Genomic DNA, 21,227 nt, shown 5'->3' on the forward strand with positions numbered 1-21,227 from the left:
CAAGACTGGGAGCTAGGCTGAGAAGCTGCCAGGGAGGAACGTGGAGTTGGACGACAGAGGCGAGCCCAGGCTTGGAAGTGCCCTCCACTCTCACTTCCCACAGCAGCAAGACAATTTAACCTGCGCTGGGCAGAAAGCATTTGAAGAATTTTGAGTGTGTGGAGGCTGGCACACGATTGCAGCTTATCTGTCCCTCCAGGCAGGCTCCTGGACACCTGGAGCGCCTGCTTTCCCTGAGAGCTGGCCAACACCCACTCTTGACCCCTGATGAGGTGAAGGGGTGGGGAGGCCAAAAGGCAAGGAAGTCAGGTACCAGATGGCGGTACCTTAGTAGACACGCCTGGAGGAAGCCCAGCCAGGGCCATTCCCCTGGGGAAGCACAGTGGATGCAGCTTGTTCAAGGTCCAGGCCAGGAGGTTTGTGTGTGGCAAATGACTTTTCTGGGACCTTGGTCTCAGTTGAGTTGGGTATATGCACTTTGGAGAAATGGAAGGAGCCATAAGGCAGTGAGCCATCCACAGTGAGGAGCAGGGCCCTTGGTGCTTCTCCCACTGGTGTCCCAGTACATCAATGTGACAGATGGGGTACAGTCCCCAATTTCATCATCAATGACACCTAGATACTGAGCCTCAGCCTGTGTCCACCCACTAGTTTAGTGCCCTTAGTATAGCAGAGCCAGGAGCTCTGGGTGGCAGTGGCTTTCCCAGGCACCCTCAAGCCTGGGCCATAGTGGCTTCCCTAATGAGATGGCTGGGGGGAGCCACCCACCCCTCTTCTGATTCCAGGTCCCATCAGGGTCTCAGGATCTGGAGGACATAGAGCCTGTACTTCTATACCCCAGTGGGGCATCCCTATTGGGAAAGGGGACCTTGCTGCTAGCAGAGGTGGGTCTGCACCTGGACCTTACCCACTGGGCAGCTGAGTGGAGGGCCTTGGCTGACCCCCCAAAGCATATCATGTCAGAGTCCTCTTTGGTTTCCTTGGGACAGGTCTGTAGTCATTAGCCAAGATCTCAGCAAGTGTGTGCTGGATGCTCGATGCCTGCCCTGTTCCCTCACAACCTACCACCCATGCCCTTGGATAGCCCTGGGTCAAGCACCCACCCATGTCTGCCTACCTTCTTCCCTGTTCTGGACTGGGGAGAAGCAGGAAGGGATGGCACAGCCTATCCCCTCTGGAGCTGAGTTCCTTCTCTTGGCCGGGCTCCAGGGGGTGGTCTGTCTTCCTCCCTGTGTGTCCCAGACCAGTCTGCGGAGGGCCAGCGGGTAGGCACGGGGCTGGGGCAGGACAGCCAGGATGGCACAAGCCACAGGGCTCAGGAGGGGCCAAAGAGAAGAAGGGGCCCTTGAGGGAACCAGCATCCCCAAATCCAGGTTGCAACCCCTGACCCCCATCGGAAAGTGTTTCGGTTCATGGTGGTTGGGGGGCTCCGACTGTCTCTGCAGCCTCCCCCCACCCCCCGTATATCATTAACTCTCCCCAGTTGGGGGAGTTGATGTAAAGGGGCCAGGAGAGACCCCAGAGACACCCTGCCGCGCCCGGCTCAGAGAACAATATCCCCACGACGACGACAAGATTAAGCACAAGAGAAAAGTGAAAATGCTGCTGGCGATTCACACGCCCTCGGGAGTGCTGTGTTAAAGCGTGTGAATAGCGAGCTCCCCTCGCGCCCCAGGCCCCTGGGCCGTGCATACCTCCCGGTTGCTATGACTGGCTTGCTATGGCCTAATCGCCGACGAGGGGGAAATTCATATAAAATATCGCGCGCCATTGTGGGCCTAACGCGGCGTGACAGTGGCTCACAAAGCCAGATTCATTAGCCTCAGCAGGTAATCAGGACGCCGGCCGTGCTGGCGGCCGGGCGGTGTCAGGGGCCGCAGCTACAGTGGGGCGCAAGCTGCATTCCGCTCTCAGGTGGCTCCATCCTTTGTGCAGGACGGGCCAACGGGATTACCAAATGCCATTGCCCATTGCAACACCCCCTCCTGACCGCCCCCCCTAGCTCTGAGAGCAGGGAAGGTGGGCTGTGTGGGAGGGGGGCAAACTGCTGGCTGGGGGCTCTGGCCAGTCTTCCATCTGTCCTTCCCTCGTGTTGGGACATTAGTAGGGAAGAGGTGCCAACCCCTGAACACTCTAAAAGTGCCCTTGAGGCCTTCATGGTCCAGGGAGACAGTCACAGAGCATTTGCTGACCCCTCTGCACCTGCGCAGGCAATGCAGGACCCACTTGTCTGTTTTGGGGGGTGGCCATCTCTGGATCTGCCTCTCTGCTTCCTCCCCCTCCCATAGCCCTTCACCTGGGAGGTGGTCAGAGGCCCCAGGCCTGGCTCAGGGAGGCTGAGGCAGGGAGCCACAGCTGAAAGAGAGCCACAGCTGCTGCCCTTGGATGTGCTAGGGATGCATCATGAGTGAGGGGACTGAGTTCACTCTGTGTCCTGCCACTGATGCTCTATGGGCAGGTGGGAGCAGAAAAAGGCCCCACAGAGGCCCTTTGGAGGCTCAGTGCCCTTGGGAGCAATTTACCCTGCCCTGGCCTCTCCAAAGGCCCATCCAACCGTGAGTACTGGCAGTTGCCACAAGGAACTCCTTACCTGGAACACAGTGAGAGGACTCACAAAGAGTCCCCGACTGAGTGAGGGCAAGCCTGTGTGATGGGGGGTTCACCCTACACAGTGGCAAGAGAGAAACGTCCCTGAAGGGTAGTGGAGAGATGGTGCTGGGATCCAAGACTCTGCGCCCTGAGCAGGGGATTGTGGTTGCAGCCATGGTCTTGGGGTCAGGAGGCTGGGGGGATGTGGTGCTCTATGGAGGCTGGCGACCAATCCCAGCACCAAGTCCTCCCCCCCCCCCCCCCCCCCCCCCCCCGCCACCGGCCTCAAGGTCAACATGTCCCAGGGAGAGGTGGAGCACTAGGTCTCAAGGAGTCACAGGGGAAGCACACCCAGGTGAGGGAGGGCTGTCCCTCAGGCCAAAACTCAACTGGGAGAAGGCTTTGACAGGCAGGTCCTACAGCTCCCAAGGAGGAGGTCACACCCCATTCTGCCCCAGGCTCTGTCCCCACCCAGCCACCAGATGACAGCAGCCAGTAACCAAGGGCCTTGTTTCACACAGGAGCCAGGCCAGATACAGGAATAGCCTGGTGATCATGCAACCCATTACTGAGGGAAGCAGAAGCCTCTCTGCCAACCCCTGTCTAGGCTCAATATTCACTGTTGGGCAGCCTGGGGCTGACCATTCTGAGCCTCCACACATCACTGGGACTGAGAGGTTCTGCAGGCCCCATGGTGGTGGCTCAGCAGAGAGGAGCCCCTGTCTTTCTGTCCGGACCAGTTCTCTGAGCAGTAATAAAAGGATTCACAAGGCCCAGGGCAGGGATGCCCCTGGGTGGTGCTCTCCTATCAATCCTTGATGAAATGGCCTTCTGGGTGACTTCCCTGAGGGAAAATCATCTCTAGGACAGAGACTACAACCTCCTTGTCCACTTAGAATACAGTCAGTGCTTAATAAGTAGTTGCCAATGACCAGCTTCATGGTAAAATGTGGAAGATAAGGCCTTGGAATTTTTTTTTTTTTTACTTTCTTCAGTATAGAGGATTTTGGAAATGTATCCTTTTTTGATATTAAGAGGTCCTTTTCTGAAATTATAGGTCATTTCTTATAAGTCATATTCTCTCAAAAAAGTAACAACACTTTGCAACCCTGTTTCAGTCCTTGCATAATCTCTAGTAGTTACCAAGTCTATGAAATCCAAATCTAGAAACAGGACTTGTTAAGATCCTTCTAGTTCTAATGTTCTGAGACCCAGGGAAAGAGAAGTAACTGCCAAAACCTCTCTCATGTATGACACTAGACCCCTGCACCCAAGGCTGCACTGGCTGCAGTGATGATGCAGTGATGATGCAGCCTTGCCAGGCGATGCTCCCTCTATCTCCCAGGTCCCCAGATCTTGCCATACTCTACTCCCTTGCCTGTCCTAGACTCTACCTCTACCCTGCCATCCATCTACCGTTCATCTACCCATCCATCAATCTATCATCCATCCATCATCCACCCACTATCCACTCTCTACCATCCATCCATCTGCTCATTTACCCACCATCCACCATTTACCTACCCACCCGTCCATCCACTCATATATTCACCCATCCATGCACTCTCCACATTTATCCATTCATCTATCCATTCACTCATCCATCCATTCATCCATCCATCCCAGGCCTTCCCCCAGAGCTCGTTGCCAAGTCTACTGCGTGTCCTTGTTCCTGCTACTCTCTTCCTCATGAACCGTAAGCTCCCGAAGATAGGTGACTCAGCACAGCCAAAAGCAAAGAAACTGACTTGCAATAGCAGAGCCGCCTACTAAAAGAATGCAAGGATTTCTCTGGTTCATCCTCCTCCTTCACAGCACAGGGATTCCCTCCACCTTTCAGTGGGTCATCCAGTTTATGCTTAACTAACACCAGAACAAGTGGTTCCTTCAACTTTCAGAAAGCCTTGGTTACTATAAATTTCATCAGATAGAGATTTCCATTTTCTTGCAGATTTCCTACCTTAGTTCTTAAAAATGGGAACATTGTATCTTACTTATCTTGTATTCCTAGTTGTGAGCCTAGGGTATGGCTCATTATAGACTCTCAGGTCCCAGATGGGTAGATAGATGGATGATAGATAGATAGATAGATAGATAGATAGATAGATAGATAGAGGGTGAATGGACGGACAAATGGATGGGTGGATTGTAGATGGATGGATAGATGGTGAATGAATGAAAGGAAATTGTAGATCATTGATATTTTGCATGAACTCAATAAATAATCACTAATGAGACAATATCAAGATTTTGGGGAAGTGGTTTTCTTGATGGAAGATGCTTATCCTAAAGAAAGATTTTATCACGAGTTTCTCTTTCTTCTTCCTTTCCCAACTCCTGGTTATACTGTGGGAATAAGAGCAGGGGTGAGCTGCCTCAGAAGGCTCATGCAGGCTTATCCCAGCAACTTGGCAAACTGGCAACATTGATACTTAAGCACCCTCTCTCATAGCCCATGTCCCCTCCTCTCTTGACCTCCCATAGCCCATTCAAAAGAAGGCATTTTGCTGGTGACAAAGATATTTCCAGTCTCATCTCCAAGATGCAGTTCTCTTCCTATGGGCAGGATTGTTTCCTCTCCTCCCTCCCTAGCTGCCTCTGTTGTATAAACAGAAAACTCTGACAAAGCTAAAACTTTTGCTGTGACTGGGGCAGCTGCTGGGCTTCAGACCCTGGTCTGAGTTGTGGCTGTGCCCTCCCGCCCCCACAACTTCAGAGGAACCCTGTTCCCCTTCCTCTGTAAACTGAGGCTACACCTCTAGTCATGACCTCCTTGTTTCAAACTCTGTGGAGATCTGATAAAAGCAGTCTATTCCTGGAAGGAAACTGGAAAACACACAAGTTTTCAGACATGCCCTGGGGTTTTCAGACATGCTTATGATTTGGGAGAGTTGTAACCCCCTAAAGCCTACCCATGGATTCCTGGGTTAAAAGCCCCACCACTGTGGAATGTCATTTGGGAATTCTGGAGGTCTTCTTCTTCACAGCCTCAGGATGAGATTTACCTTTTTCTTTGGAATTTAGTGTAGACTTACAGAAACACTGCAGGAGCCCAGATCCTTTCCTAGGCCTCCAGACAGCACACAAACCCAGTTAGATCCATCAAATCTATGATCCATCATTAATAGCTAAACTCCAGACTTAACCCAGATTCATCCGTTTTTTTACTAATATCATTTATCTGTCCAGGATCCCACCCCAGGTCCCTAGACTCCTCAGCCCAGCCCTTGTCCTTCATGCCCTTGAGACTGGGAGGAGCTTGGTCAAGTCTTTGAGTGTGTAGGATATTTCCTGATAACTGTATGTTTGATGAGAATGTCTCAAAGGGGGTGGGGCTGTCCTTGGAATATCATCTCAGGAAGCGCAATAGCTTCCATCTGTCTGTCTTGTCCTGTTGCTGGTGACTGCAATCCCCAGTTTCTCTGGTAAGGCAGGGTCTGTCAGTTTTCTCCAAAGCAGAGTTTCAGTTTTTCCCTTTGTGGTTGATTGCTAAATCAGGAACCTGCTTAAGGACTTGTGTCTTCTATTTTATTTTATTTATTATTATTATTATTATTATTATTAATAGTTATTTCCCCAGCAGTGTCTTCTATTTTAAAATGGACTGTTTTTGCCAGAATGAACCATCTCACGTTTTTCTGGCCCACGTGGTCTTTGTAAAGCCTTCTTTTCCTCATGAGCAAGTTGAAGACCAACTCCAAGGTGTCCTGAGCCCTCAGGACTTTATTTGTGAGGAGCCTCTCTCCTCATTTGGCAGAAGAGTAAATTGAGGCCCAGAAGGGAGAGAGAAGTGTGCAGGGTCACACAGCTAGTTGGTGACAGAGCAGGGTAGGAATGAGTTCTTTTACCTCCAAGTTCAAGGGGGAACAACCCTCCCAACCCCTGCACAACCTTCTCCTCAAGTGTGTCTGGCGGCCTTGGACTATTTGCCTGAGCTCGATAAGCAGAGATCTCTAAGCCCTGTTCAAGACAGGGCAAAGCCCCAGGCCCGCTTTCTTTCCCCTTATCTCAGAAACTAGAGAAGGGGAAGTGAGGAGGGACTGATGAAGGGGGCAGAGTAGAGGCAGAGACAGATACAGGATCCTCCTATAAGAGCTGCCCTGGGCCCCCTGGGGACAGGCTTAGAGGGAGTTGGGGGAGCATATTCAGGGTTTGGAGAATCTGAACCTTGAGAGGGGCCGTTGGAGAGGATGCAGTGGGGGAGGTACCAGGTTGTATGTGATGGGTTCCTGGAATGCCTGGGCTTTGCCCTTCCCTGGGTATGTGTGGGGATGGGGGGAGGTGCCCCTAATCCACCAGCTCACAGCCCCTAAGTCAGAGTCATTGCACAGGCAGGAGGGAAGGCACCAGACTGGGACTCTGGAGGGGTGAAAATTGGGAGCTGAGCCCACCCTCCGAAGAGTTGGAGGTAGGGGACGACCTGAGTCCTTGAGAAGACAAAATAAGGGCACATACTCTGCTGAGTGGAAGGATAAAAGGGAAAGGGGTAGGTGTCCATGCTGGTGTTCATTCAATGGGTGCCTTGGGTCAGAAGGAGGTGGTTCCAGGCCTGCCTGTAACTGACCAGTTTTATTATAGAAGGAAAATGGGGCAGGGGTTTCAAGCACCTGCCTGGCTGCCTGGCTGATGTTTGGGAAAGGGAACAGTGAGGGAGCTGTCCTTAATTCGTTTAAGGACAAGCTGAGTAGGGAGGGGCAGAGAGCCATGGGGTAGGCCTGTGCAGGCGAGCAGAACTCATTCTCTGCCCCAGCCCAGAGCCACTGCCCTCTCCTCTGACAAGGCCCTTGCTCCCCAATGACCATCTGAGGGATGGACCTGGGGCTCCAGATGAGAAACAAAAAATGAACAGTACACAGTACCCACATCAGGGAAATTTCAGATAGAATGGGTGTAGGAGGGTGATCCCAAAGTACCCAAGACCAGAAGGCTCCGGAGCCATGTGTGGACCAAGCCCAGACTGCATGGCCAGGACCTTGGATTGTGCCCCAAAGAGCAGGTATGGGGACATAGCAGATACACATGATCAGAAGAGCACCTGGGAAGAACCAAGGGAAGGATGAGGGCTGAGTGTGGCCGGAGGCCAGGGAGTGGTGGACAAGGCTGAGAGGGCAACAGGAGGGGCAGGAGTCAGCCTGTGTGTGAGTCAAGCAAGGACACAGTGGAAAGAAGTGGAGAAGAGGCTGGGCAGGGCCAGATGGGCCCTGGACAAAGTGCTGTGGGTGAGAGTGTGTGTGTGTGGTGGGAGAGCATATATGTGCGTAAATGTATGAGAGTATGTACATGTGTGGATGTGTGTGCATGCAAGTATGAGGGAGACAGTGAGAATGTCTGTGTTTGTGTCTGAGTGTATTTTGTGTGTGTGTGTGTGTGTGTGTGTGTGTGTGTGTGTGTGTGGATAGGGGGCAGGGGAAGCTAGAGGCCGGTAGTGCCATTCCCAACTAGGAGGCTCTTCTGATGCAAGTGGGAGATACTGAGAGCTGAACTCCTGGTGAAGAGTCGAGGGGCCAGAGGTGCCAGGGCCATTTTGGGAGGTCAGAGCAGCCTTCAGACTTAGTAGTCCCCAGCCAAGCTGTCAGTGAGAGGCTGATAGGAGAGAAATGGAGAGTCCCTTTCTGGGTTTGTGTCTGGGTGCTTGCACCTGGGAGTTTCTAGAAAACAGCAAGAGTCCAGGACTTGCTCTGGGCAAAACATGGGGAGTACACAAGTTGGCCAGCACCAGCAAAACCATCCATAAGTGTTGGCAAATCCATGGAAAGAGTCACCAAAAGCAGTGTGGGACCTGACAGCTCTCAGGAAGCTGGTGCAGAAGGCACTTCCTCAGATGCATCCTACTCTGCATGTTCTTGGTATAGGAGTAAATGTGCTTTTTTCAGTGGCAGGTGTGTGTGGATGTGTACAAAGCTGTGTAGATGAGTCTGAGTGTGTGCATACTGCTGGCTAGAACTCTGTCTTACCATTCCCTGCCTCTACCACCTGGGTTTTGGGGCATACACACTTGGCTGCAAACTTGGGAATAGGTGAGACTATGCAGCTAGAGGAAGTGTGGGAAGCAACCTGAAACCTCTGCTCATTCTGCAAGGTAGAGCCCACCTGTCCATCCTCTTCCCAAGGAAAAAAGCCTCCTAGGCATTGATGGGGGTGAGGAGACTGCAGCCTCCCATGATACATGTCCTATAGCCATTGGGAGCCCAGCACTGTTCAGAACTGCTGTGGGACCTCTACCCTAGAGCAACTCTGGGACACAGGCACAGAGGCCCTAGTTGATCCTATTTCTACATCTCTCATGTTCCCTCCTCCCTCTTGCCAGCTGAAGGCCTAAGGAGAGATAAGTCAGAGCCAGGAAAGGTGGGGCACAGGACCCCACATGATGGCAGCAAAGATACCCAAGGGTACACTGGCCGTATAATGCCAAGCAAGGATTCAGCCCCAGGCCTGCCAGGCTCCACAGCCCATGGCACTTTTTTTTTTAAACCCAAGATTTTAGAATTCCTGCTACTCAGCAGGTAAGCTCCATGAGGTCATCTTGCTCCCTGATGTTTCTCCAGCAGGGCTTGGCAAACAGCAGGTCCTCTCACACACACGTATAGAATGGTGAGTTGAGGAGTGAGTTCTATCAGTTCACACAGGATTTAGGACATCCCCAGAATCCTGTCTGCCACCAAGGGTGGATCATGTCTTGGTGCCCTTGAAGAAATGTTTGCACATGAGTTCCAGAGGGTTAAGGATCTGGTATTGTCACTGCTGTAGCTTTGGGTGGCTGCTGTGTCATGGGTTCGATCCCTGGCCTGGGAAATTTCACATGCTGTGCGTGAGACCAAAAAGAAAAAGAAAAAAAAAAAGTGTTTGCACACACTCAGGAAGCATGATACATTCATTCACCCCATCTGAGGAAGCCTGGCTGGGGGGTCTTGCTTCTGTAAAGTCCAGGCTATCCCCTACATGTCCTGCACTTCCCTCTGATCCTGCCAGCCCAATCTTTCCTCCCTGGAGCTCTGCCCTTGTGGAATCTCCCATGCAAAATACTCCTGCTCCCTGCTTTTCCTCTGTCAACATCCTGCCTGTCCTTTGAAACCAACTCCTCTAGGCTTCTGTCTATCAGAATCAAAATAGGCCTCCCACACCCAGCAACCCCCTGCAGCTGGTCTCTCAGAAGCAGGCCTCCCTGACTTCCTCACATGTCTGTCTGATCCAGACCACTGACCTTTTTTCTTCCCAAGCTCCAGCCATCTCCCACTGGCCTCTACAAAACCAATGCCACTTTCCCTGACTCAGTTTTCCCACATATGGAAGAAGACTGCGTGCAGCGGCTCTGGCAGCTCCAATACCAGCCCCCAGGGCCAGAGGTGACCTGATCACAGTTCCTGGCAGGCATTCTACCAGCACATGGGGCCAGCGCATAGAACAAGGAGCACAGGGCACAGCACATGGAGGCACTGGCCTTTAGAAGGTTCAGAAGACATGACCCTTCCGCTGGGCCTCTTAGTGCCTGGTGGAAGGCACTAAGTGGAAGAGAAGGGAGTGCAGGCAGTAAAAGAGCCACAGGTGGGTAGTATGTGGGCTGGGAGCCACACCCTGGGAGGGGCTGTTGAGATGCTGAAAGCTTCTAACCAGGAAATCTGGGAAGGGGAGCTCCATGGTGGGCTGTAGGGACAGTAGCAATAAGCTTTTTTTGTCTGCCTTTTAATCAATCAGCATGATTATTCTTTTTTTTTTTAATTGTTATTTTCCCAACACAATTTTTTTTCCACTGTACAGCTTGGGGATCCAGTTACACATACATGTATACATACTTTTTTCTCCCATTGTCATGCTCCGTTGTAAGTATCTAGACATAGTTCTCAGTACTACATAGCAGGATCTCATTGTTAATCCATTCCAAAAGCAATAGTTTGCATTTGTTAACCCCAAACTCCCAATCCATCCCACTCTTCCCCCCCCCCCCCCCCGCCCCCGACAACCACAAGTCCACAAGTCTATTCTCCAAGTCCAGCATGATTATTCTGAGATTCATCCATATTCTCTTTCCTCTTATGCTAGATAGAACTCCATTTTATGGATATGCCACAATTTTTATATGAAATATAATTGACTTACAACCTCATATTAGTTCAGGTATAAAACATAATGATTCAATATTTGTCTATATTGTGAAATGATCACCAAAATAAGTTTAGATAACATCCATTACCCTGCACAGTTACAGATTTTTTTCTTCCAGTGAGAACAATTAAGATCTACTCTCTTAGCAACTTTCAAATATACAATACGATATTATTAACACTAATCGCCATACTGTACATTACTTATTTCATCCTTTCACCTGTTGATGGACATTTTGGAGCTGCCAGTTTAGGACTATTGCAAATAAAGCAGCAGTGACATTTGCTTCTTTGCGTGGACACGTTTCCTCCAGGGTAAACACCTCAGAGGCATATGACTATAGTAGGCACGTGTGTTCAAGAAGCTGTCAAATGATTCCCAAGCAGCAGCACTAGTTCCCTTCCAGCCAGCAGTGTGGAGGGTTCTATTTCTCCCTCTGGTTATGATCTGACTTTCTGACTTCAGCCGTCCCTGTGGTTCCCCATGACGAGTAATGTCCAGTAGCTTGCCTCTTGGGCTCTTTGGTCCTCCGTATACTTTCTTTGGGGAACCTCTCCCTCCTCCTTGGGTCCTTGTTTAGGAACGCGGACTACTGTCCTACTGCACCCCTGCTTCCTGCACTTGACCACCTCGGTTCCCTCTGTGAGAGGTAGCAAGGCAGCCTGCAGTGGGTGTCCAGGACCCGCCCAGAAAGAGGCAGCCACGCCCCCACCCCAAGCCCAGTCAAAGCAGCCTCGCCAGGTCCTGCCAATCAAATCGCCTCTTTCCTCAGCCACCCGGGAGTCTGCCTTCGTGCACGCTATCGCCTCCGCTGGAGTTGCCTTCGCTGTGACTCGCTCGTGTGCGGAGGGCTCCGCTGCCATCTGCGGCTGCAGCAGCCGTCACCAGGGCTCTCCCGGTGAGGGCTGGAAGTGGGGCGGGTGCAGCGAGGACATTGAGTTCGGCGGGATGGTGTCTCGGGAGTTCGCAGATGCGCGGGAGAACCGGCCAGACGCTCGCTCCGCAATGAACCGTCACAACAATGAGGCTGGGCGCCAGGTACGTCTGCGGCCCTTTCCGGTCCTGGGGTGTAAACTTGAGAGCCCTGAAATCACACCCGGGCAGGTCCTCGTGGACCCTAACCCTGGTCCCCTGAGGGGTGTGGCCTGGTCCTCTGAGGGGTGTGGCCTGGTGGAGGCAGGATGGTTGGCTGTAGGAAGGATTATTATCGTGGCCAGGCTGGAGGTCTGCTCAATTCCTACCCAGAGATGTCTGAAACACAATGCTGTCCAGTGTGTAACTGGGGTCTCAAGGAAGGAGGGATGGGAGAAAGGCCCGCCCTACAGGAGCTCCTGCACTTCCATGTAGGGAAACAGACAGACTTCTATCTACATCACGGTGTGGTTAAGTTCTATGATGAGGAAATTCACATGCACAAGGTGATCTTGGCATAGTAGAGTAGTCAAACCCAGGCTGGAGTCTCAAAAAAAACTTTCAGCTGGCAGAGGTGGTGAGTGGAGAAACAGAATAATTGGCAGTTATCTATGTGAAGGGAGGCTAGGAATGCCACTGGTTAGCCCAGAGGTGAAAGAATGAATGTGAGTTAATCTGGTTAGAATATGGAGAACAGAGGAAAAAAGGGATTTGGGGAATGGAGAGGCTGGCAGGGACCAAGCTATAAAGGGCTTTGTGAGCCCTTCTGAAAAGGACTTAGAAGGTCAGTGGGGAAATGCTGATAGGAAGTGATGTGCTTAGGGACTGAAAGATGTCCAGTAGAACTGGCCTTGGCCTTGTCCTGTGGAACCAGGGCATTGCAGAGGACTGAAGAGTGAACAGGGATATTTAACTTCCAACAACAGGGAACTAGGTGACTCAGATTAATTTTCCAGCTAAAGACAGGTACAAATATAGGATGAAATGTAAAAAGCACTCTTTAAAAGTATAGAATGCTTCACTGTATACAGTTATTTGATTGATCACAGAATATAGTGCAGTGCAGAGGGGGAAACTGTCTTTTCGGTAAAAGGTACTCAGTCAACTGGATAACAATATGGAAAAAAATTAATCTTGACTCCTACTTCACACCATATTAAAAATCAATTACAAGTCCAAATAGGAAAGGTTAAACAAAAAATGTTTAGAAGAAAACATAGGAGAACATCTCTGTGGTGTTGGAGTAGGCACAGATTTCATAAATAGGCCAAAAAAGTACTCATAACAAAAGAAAAATATAATAGGACTATATTAAAATTAAGAGCATCTGTTCATTTGGAGTTCCCATCATGGCTTAGTGGTTAACGAACCTGACTAGTATCCATGAGGACAATCCCTGGCCTTGTTCAGTGGGTTAAGGATCCTGCGTTGCCGTGAGCTGCAGTGTAGGTCACAGACGTGGCTCGGATTCAGCGTCATTGTGGCTGTGGCATAGGCAAGCAGCTATAGCTCCGATTTGACCCCTAGCATGGGAACCTCCATATGCTGTGGGTTTGGCCCTAAAAAGACAAAAAGAAAAAAAGAGAAAAAAGAACATCTGTTCATAGAAAGGCACCACCATAAAACTGAACAGGCCATCCACATAAGAGATGTTCACAATATATACATCCAACAAATATATGAAAGCTATAATATAAAAAGAACACTACAAATTAATAAGAAAAAGACTGATAACCCAATAGAAAAATTGGAAAATCCACATCACAGGGAAAATCTAGAAATGACCAATAAATATGTGAAAAAATGATCAGTAGCATTAGTGATCAAGGAAATGCTATTAGAATATAAGCCCTGGAGAGAGGAGAGAATAACAACTGGAAGAGAGCATGATGGGAGTTTCTGAGGAGCTGGTATTCTGTTTTGGGGCTGGTAATTTGTAAGATTTTGTCATATTTCACACATGACATGTAAACTTTTGTATGTATATTACACTTTCATAAAATAAATGTTAAGTATCAAATAAGTAAACATATCACTATATATATTATATTATATATACATATTATACATAGATATATTAGCAGTCAAAGGTACAAAGGACAAGACTCTGAGCCTGGTACCTGGGGCAGCTTTTGTCCAGGGATCATTTGCTTATCTGGGAAAAATGTGCATATGCTGAGCTGCACTTTCAGCATCCTCACAGAGCCAAAAGGGGCCCACCGAAGGTGCTATGTCTAGGAAATAACTCTTTAGTCTAGGTTGGTACCCTAAGGAGTAAAGGAAAAATGAGAAATAGACCAGCCCTTGTGGTCATGTGCAGGCTAATAAAATCTCAAGACTGAATGGATTAAGGTGATCCCAAATTGCTGGTATACCCATGCACCTGGAAAAGCAGACAAATCATTTTTGGATAATGATAACCTTATACTAGACTGAAATTCTTCTTTTTTTTTTTTTTTTTTTGTCTCTTGTCTTTTAGGGTTGTACCCACAGCATAGGGAGGTTTCCAGGTCAGGGGTTGAATTGGAGCTGTAGCTGCTGGCCTACACCACAGCCACAGCAACGCAGGGTCCGAGCTTCGTCGGCGACCTACACCACAGCTCACGGCAATGCCAGACCCTTAACCCACTGAGCTGTGCAAGGGATTGAACCTGCATCTGCATGGATACTAGTCAGGTTCATTCACCACTGAGCCACAATGGGAACTCCTAGTCTGAAATTTTTTTCTACAAATAATTTTTCAAACACAATATTCAACACTTAATCAAAAATAACCTGTTAAATGAGCTGATGACACAGTGAGTGATAACCAGCAAATAAATAAATAATAAAAAAACAGAAACATGACTCCAAATATCGAAATTATTAGACACAGATCATGAGAAAAATATTCTTACTTATGTTCGCAAATCTAAAATGTAATATAATAGATTTGGGAAAGAATCACATAGACATTATAGACCTGAAAAATGAATGGGGCCTTCCAGTTAAAGATGATAAACCAAATACAAACATTTCCCTCTGCATTCTCCTAGAAACCCACTAAGTGATAGTGAATTAATTTTAAGATGCATAAATGAACTATTGAGAACATGGAAACAGAAGAGGTGACAATGGAAACAAAACTTTGAAAGTAAAAAGCAGATAGATGAATACTCAATATCTTAGTACACTCATGAAAGCTGAATCTTAGCCAGTAGAGAACTCTGAGAATCACCAAGAAATTGCTAGTATCATATATCTTGAGAAGAGAGATAGATATATGGCTGAAAACAAATATTGGTTGACATCTATTTTAAAAGTACTTTTTAACTTACCAGTAATTCTGTCCAACCTATTGCATCTAGACAACGTTCCTCCATTACCATACAGAGAAGTCTGGAGGCTGATTCCCTAAAAACAGTTAAGCAGGCATTGTCTGGGCTGAAGGACACCAAGCACAGCTGAGGATCAGGCTACATAAGTGAAAGCATTCCATCTACATACACATTTCTTTTCCTAATCTCCTAGTGCCACAATGAAGCCTGACTAGAGAATGGAAAATTCTCCCCTGAGAATCAGACCATTCCAAGAAAAAAGACTCGAAAATACTCATGTGGAGTTTCCCCCAAAAGCAGCATGACAATATCACTCTATAGTGAAGGCTCAAGTTGATGAGTCCCTCCCACACACAGGACGTTGCAAGATTTTTGGTGCCCCACTTTTATATATGAGCAGACAGCCATTGATCACTGACATCTGAGGAAGGCCCCTGCAACCATAGAGGTAAAGACCAAAATAAAGAAACAAAAACCAAACTTATGGGAAAGAGATATTACAAAGAGAGATGAAAATGTCAAAAAGCTATCATTATCCCCAACAGATAAAACATTAAATCCATAAAACTGGATTAGGATGTTAACTTAAAAGAACATTCAGAGGGAAAAAAGAGACTCTTAGAAATTAAAAATAGGACAGCATAAACAAAAATCTCAGCAGAAAGATTGGAAGATAGTTGAGACACTGTTCCCACAAAGTAGAGAAAAAGACAAAGAGATGGAAAATAGGAAAGAATAGAAAATATGGAAGATCTGCCCAAGAAAGACAATGATGAACATGAAGATGAGGAAGTTGATTAAGACAAAAAGGTTTCCAGGGATGAAGAGCAAATGTTCAGACCAAACAGGCCCCATAAGTATTTGGCACAGGAAAGAAGAAGATCTGCATCAAAACTTGTTGTTTGAAATTCACAGCCAATGACACAGAGGAGCATTCCAAGCTTCCCCAAAAAATGTTTGGTTTCATGCAAAGGATCAGAGTTTCTAAACACAACAGTGAAATCTGGAATAAAATAGAGCAATGCTTTCAGAATCCTGAGTGGGGGGTGGGATGGGGGGCAGATATTTTAAGCCAAAAATTTTATACCCAGCTAAATTATCTTTTCAACTTTTCCAGTAGGAAAGATTGTTTTCAGATATACACATTTCACAACATTTACCTTAGAAAAGGGCCTTTGAGGAGTTCCCATCATGGCTCAGCATAAAATGAATCTGACCAGTACCCATGAGGACACAGGTTTGATTCCTGGCCTCACTCAGTGGGTTAAGGATCCAGTATTGCCATCAGCTGCAGTGTATGTCACAGACACAGCTTGGATCTGGCATTGCTGTGGCTGTGGCATAGACCATCAACTATAGCTCCAATTTGACCCCTAGCCTGGGAACCTCCATATGCTGTGGGAGTAGCCCCAAAAAGACAAATAAAAAAGAAAAAGAGCTTTTGAAAAGATATCTCCAAGAAGATGAAATCCATAGAACACCTGGTGTGTTTGAAAGTCTCAAAGAGAATATTTAGACAACTAAAGGAGACTTTGAGACTAAATCTGTGATAATTACATTAAAAACAGCAACAACAAAACATTCTGTATAAAAGGAAAAGCAATCATATTACATGGATCAAGTGAGTATGACATTTAACAAAACTCCAATACCTTCAGCACTAAATATTGTTCTGACTTGGAATTATAACCTAAAGTTTTTAGAGTAGGAAGGTGGTTGATAAAAGTTCCCCCCATCAGAGTTGTGGGGTGAGGTGCCCTGGAACTTACATGGTGAGATGTCCAGAGGATGATGCCAAACACTGAAAAATCAAGTAGCATGACAAGCATTTTATTAGAAGAGCAGAGGTACAAGGTGCTGCCTCAAGTGGTCAGGAAAGTGCTGTGAATAAGAATGTGGGAACAGAACTCCTGTCTTTCTTAACAGGTCTTAGAAACTACTGGACTCTTTAAAGTATGTGCATATATAACTTTGATCAAAAGTAAAACTGGAGTTCCCATCGTGGCACTCCAACTAGGAACAAATATGACTAGGAACCATGAAGTTGCAGGTCCTATTCCTGGCCTCATTCAGTGGGTTAAGGATCTGGTGTTGCTGTGATTGTGGTGTAGGCCGGCAGCTACAGCTCCGACTTGACCTGGGAACCTCCATATGCCACAGGTGCAGCCCTAAAAAGCTAATAATAATAATAATAAAACAAGGAACTGAGGAGGCAGAGATGGGAAGTGACGACTCCTTTTTGGAAAAGCTTGGCCACATAAGAGAAGAGAATAGAGATTAGACAGAACTGGAGTTCCTGCTGTGGTGCAGGGTGTAAAGAGCCCAGTGTTGCCGCAGGTGTGGCTTGAATTCCATCCCTGGCCCAGGAACTTCCATATGCCTCAGGTGTGCCCCCCCAAAAACAAAAGAGATTAGATAGAACTGGACTGGGGTAGAGGGGATGCCCCTGAAAAAGGGCCAGTGTGAACGGGAAGGGTTAAAGAAACAGCAGGGAGAGTGAGACAGGGTAGAGGCAGCATCTGGATGCAGAACCTACCTAAAGCCTTAAACCAGCACTGTCCAGTAGAATAACGAAAGTGTAATAGGATCCATATATGTATTTTAAAGTTTCTATTAGCCACATTTTAAAAAAAAAGGTGAATTTTGTTTTAATAATATTTTAACCCAATACAGCCAACATGTTATCCAGTAATACAAGCAATATTAAGATTTGAATGTGATATTTTTATATCCTCTTCTTGTACTAAGTCTGGGGACTCAATGTGACCCAGCATATATGGTTTACACATAACAGCATTTCTCAGTTTGGAACACCAGCCACATCTCAGGGCCTCACAGGGGCCTGGTGTCCACCATAGTAGCCAGTGCAGACTTAGTTCTGATTAAGTCACAGGACCCTTCACCTCACTCCTACTCCTTCCCCCAAATAGAGAAGGGCTGAGAACCTTCCACCAGGATGCTCACAGGAGAAATACACACAGTTCTCAGCCACTTCCCTATAGTCAGGCAAACCCAGCTTCCTGGGCCCTGAATGTTCCCTGCTCAAGCCACTCCCATTACCCATGCTCAGGTCAGAGGTCAACCCCCAACCTTGCCACCCAGCTTATGTATATCTCTGAGCCAAAGTCTTGGGTTCTCCCAATCAGAATGATAGTCTTCCTACCTCCACCCCAGCAAGTACATGTCACATGTTACAGCCCCTTCCTTCACTCAACATAGGTAGTATAGAGATGGACTCAGCCCAGGAGAGGGAGGGAGAACCTCCCAGGCCCTGTCCTCCAGGGATTTGGGGTCTACCAAGGAGCCACCCAGAAGGGTGGTGCTGGGAGGACATCTTTTCCTCCTGGGAGTCCCAGAGTTTTATGGGGCAAGTGGGAGAGCTTGGGTTTATCAGGTGAGTGGAGAGGGGACTACAGGCAAGAAGCACAGCCATTGATCCAGAAGTTAGGGAGACTGAGGATCAGCCCTGACACCCCCACTCCCACATTCCTGCAGGCCATCGCCAGCCACATGCACCTCAAGTGCAAGTGCCATGGGCTGTCAGGCAGCTGTGAGGTGAAGACCTGCTGGTGGTCGCAGCCTGACTTCCGTGCCATTGGCGACTTCCTCAAGGACAAGTACGACAGCGCCTCTGAGATGGTGGTGGAGAAGCACCGCGAGTCACGTGGCTGGGTGGAGACCCTGCGGCCACGCTACACCTACTTTAAGGTGCCCACAGAGCGCGACTTGGTCTACTATGAGGCCTCACCCAACTTCTGTGAACCCAACCCCGAGACGGGATCCTTCGGTACACGTGACCGCACCTGCAACGTGAGCTCACATGGCATTGATGGCTGTGACCTGCTGTGCTGCGGCCGAGGCCACAACGCACGCACTGAGAGGCGGAGGGAGAAGTGCCACTGTGTCTTCCACTGGTGCTGTTACGTGAGCTGCCAGGAGTGCACGCGCATCTACGACGTGCACACCTGCAAGTAGGAGGCACCACACCCGGCACCAGTGGAGTGGGGCTCCTCCCAGCGTGGGGCAGTGTCCTCACTGGGGCCAGGGCTATAGGTGGAGCTCCTGAAGGGAGGTGGGGCCTCTGTGATAGGTCAGGCATGAGGCTCCTGATCTTGCTGGAGTTCTTCCTGACAGGTGCACGGCCCCTCTTTGGGGTGAAGCTCCAGGAATGGGGCTCCTGGAGGATAGCAGTGTCCTCTCTGGGGACTGGACTCCAGGGGGTGGGGATTTAGCCTGCCATTACCGTCCTCCAAAGATCACATGGTTCCATACACTGGACATTGTGTAGAGCAGTTATCTCCTGGCAGGACCAGCTGTGGAGAATGTGTGGTGGGGGTGGGGGTGGGGCATACTGTCCCTTACCCCTTCCACTGAGGTCTGGGGCACACCTTCCAATGATTCAGGTACCTGGAGGCCTGTAGCACTCCTCCTTCAACCTGATACCTGCCAATGCTCCCTACCAGGAGCCCTAGTGGGGAAAGCCTTTGCCCTACAAAGCCCCAAGAACCACCTGGAGTTGGGTGAAGGAGAGGGGGCCTGGTGGCCGTAGGCTGAAGGCATAGCTCTGTCCTGGCTGCCCTGTGCTGGACCTCAGACACCTCTGCCCTCTCCCAGTGGCTCTTCCAGGTTCCAGAAAAGTGCCAGTCTGGGTGGTCAGCCCTCTACTTTGCAGCTGATAGAAATCGTGCATCTGGCTCTCCCTTCTCCCTGTCTTCACATATTCCTACTTGCACTCCACCCCACCCACGGTAGAGGAGCAAAGCCTCCTTTTCCAGCCCTGCTGTCGCCTCCCTCCTGGCCTCAGCACCTCGCTCCCCCTCTGTCATTGACAGCCCCTTGTAAGGGAAAGACAAGCAAGGGGCCCAGACGCCAAGGCTGCCCAGAGCCCTACTCAGCTTCATAGCCTGCCTTGGAGGCTCCCTTTGCGTTGGGTTGGGTTGGGTTGGGTTAAATTGTTTGGGAGATTTGAATAGGGGATGAGCCCACACTGCTGCTGCAGAGGACCCATATCCCCAAGAGGAGTGGTCTCTGCCCCAACCCCTCATGGCCAGGATTGACCCCGCAGGTCCTGCTGCTGTGGCAATGGTGCACCAGACCTGCCTGCCAGTGGTCATTGTCATGAAGCCTGTGGTTGGCTGCTTAGCTGCTTGGCCCTCCTCACATCTGACTCATCCATCCAGTCTGAGAATGAACATGAATGAGGCTGATGGACCCTTCAGCCAGTTCCCAAAGGGACTTCCAGCCAGACTTCTCCTCACTCAGCCTGTGCCACTGTGAAATGTTGCCCAGCGCCCTGGCCCCAGGGGCCCACCCTCCAGGCAGGGGGAAAAGACACAGTGTGTGTGGAAGGAGGGTGGGGGGAAAACAACCTGCGTGCCCTACTAGGGACATGACCTTTCTCTGCCTTGAATTTTGCATCTTTCATTTTATTTTTATTTCTGATGCTGCTATATCCACCATACACAGAAGCTAGACAAACAGATGTGTTGTTGTTGTTTTCCTTTTCTTTCTATGAAAGAAATTATTTCAGTCATAGCTTGTCAGTTTCAAATAATGGGGAAAGTAAAAACAAAAAAACAAAAAAAAAAAAAAGAAGAAGAAACAACCAAACAAGCCTGTGGATTGTGCTGGATTTTTGGTGGTGGATCAGCAAAGTGTGGGGCCTAAATCAGTCATGGCCCTCTGGGAGGGGGCAGTTGACATGGTACTTCAGAGACTCCAGGGCCCTTTGCAATGTACTCCAGAGCTGGAATTCCAGGGGAAGGAAGAGGGATGGTCACACCAAAGAAAGGAGGAAACAGTCAGTTGTCTCAAAGTCTGGGGCCAGGTAGACTAGAGACCTCGACAGAAGACCCCAGTGGAGGTGCAGAGAAAGGGGCAAGGAGGCCTGACTGCTGCAGGGGACATGCACCATGGCAGCCCCAATGGCAGACACCCCATGCATGTCAGTGGTGTAGCAGGACATCTACCAAGTCAGCTGAAAGCCACTTCCCCAAACATATACCTCATACCTCACTCAGTTGACATCTGAGCACCAGCTATGTGGCCATGCTCTCTGGGATTGGGGACATGACCCTCATGTGGGGTCCCTCCCTCAGCGTGCTGCAGGGTATTCTAGGAGCCTGTTCTGGCTGGGAGGAAAGACATGTTCCCTCAATCTGAAGTTCACCAGCCTAAAGCCTAGAAATCAAGCAGGTGCTTTTTTCTGGGCCTGGCATCCTCCTACCTCCTGCAAAATCCACTTTAGAAGTCACTGCTCACGCAGCTGAAAGTCATGTGGCAGGTCGTGAAGGACATCCCTTACTAGCA

The 21,227-nt window shown here is 49.0% G+C and overlaps 1 protein-coding gene across 2 annotated transcripts in view; it reads left to right on the forward strand.

Annotated features, from left to right (window-relative positions):
- Positions 1-20,398, forward strand: part of WNT3A (Wnt family member 3A) — a 49,701-nt gene extending 29,303 nt beyond the window's left edge. For both annotated transcript variants that reach the window (XM_003123621.4, XM_021083340.1), the window contains 2 exons: positions 11,462-11,727; positions 18,414-20,398. In XM_003123621.4, the coding sequence (XP_003123669.1) occupies positions 11,462-11,727; positions 18,414-18,893 (746 nt within the window). In that variant the 3' untranslated portion in view covers positions 18,894-20,398. The remainder of the gene's footprint in view (positions 1-11,461; positions 11,728-18,413) is intronic.

The sequence above is a fragment of the Sus scrofa genome, chromosome 2, assembly GCF_000003025.6.
Source record: "Sus scrofa isolate TJ Tabasco breed Duroc chromosome 2, Sscrofa11.1, whole genome shotgun sequence".
Lineage (NCBI taxonomy): Eukaryota > Metazoa > Chordata > Mammalia > Artiodactyla > Suidae > Sus > Sus scrofa.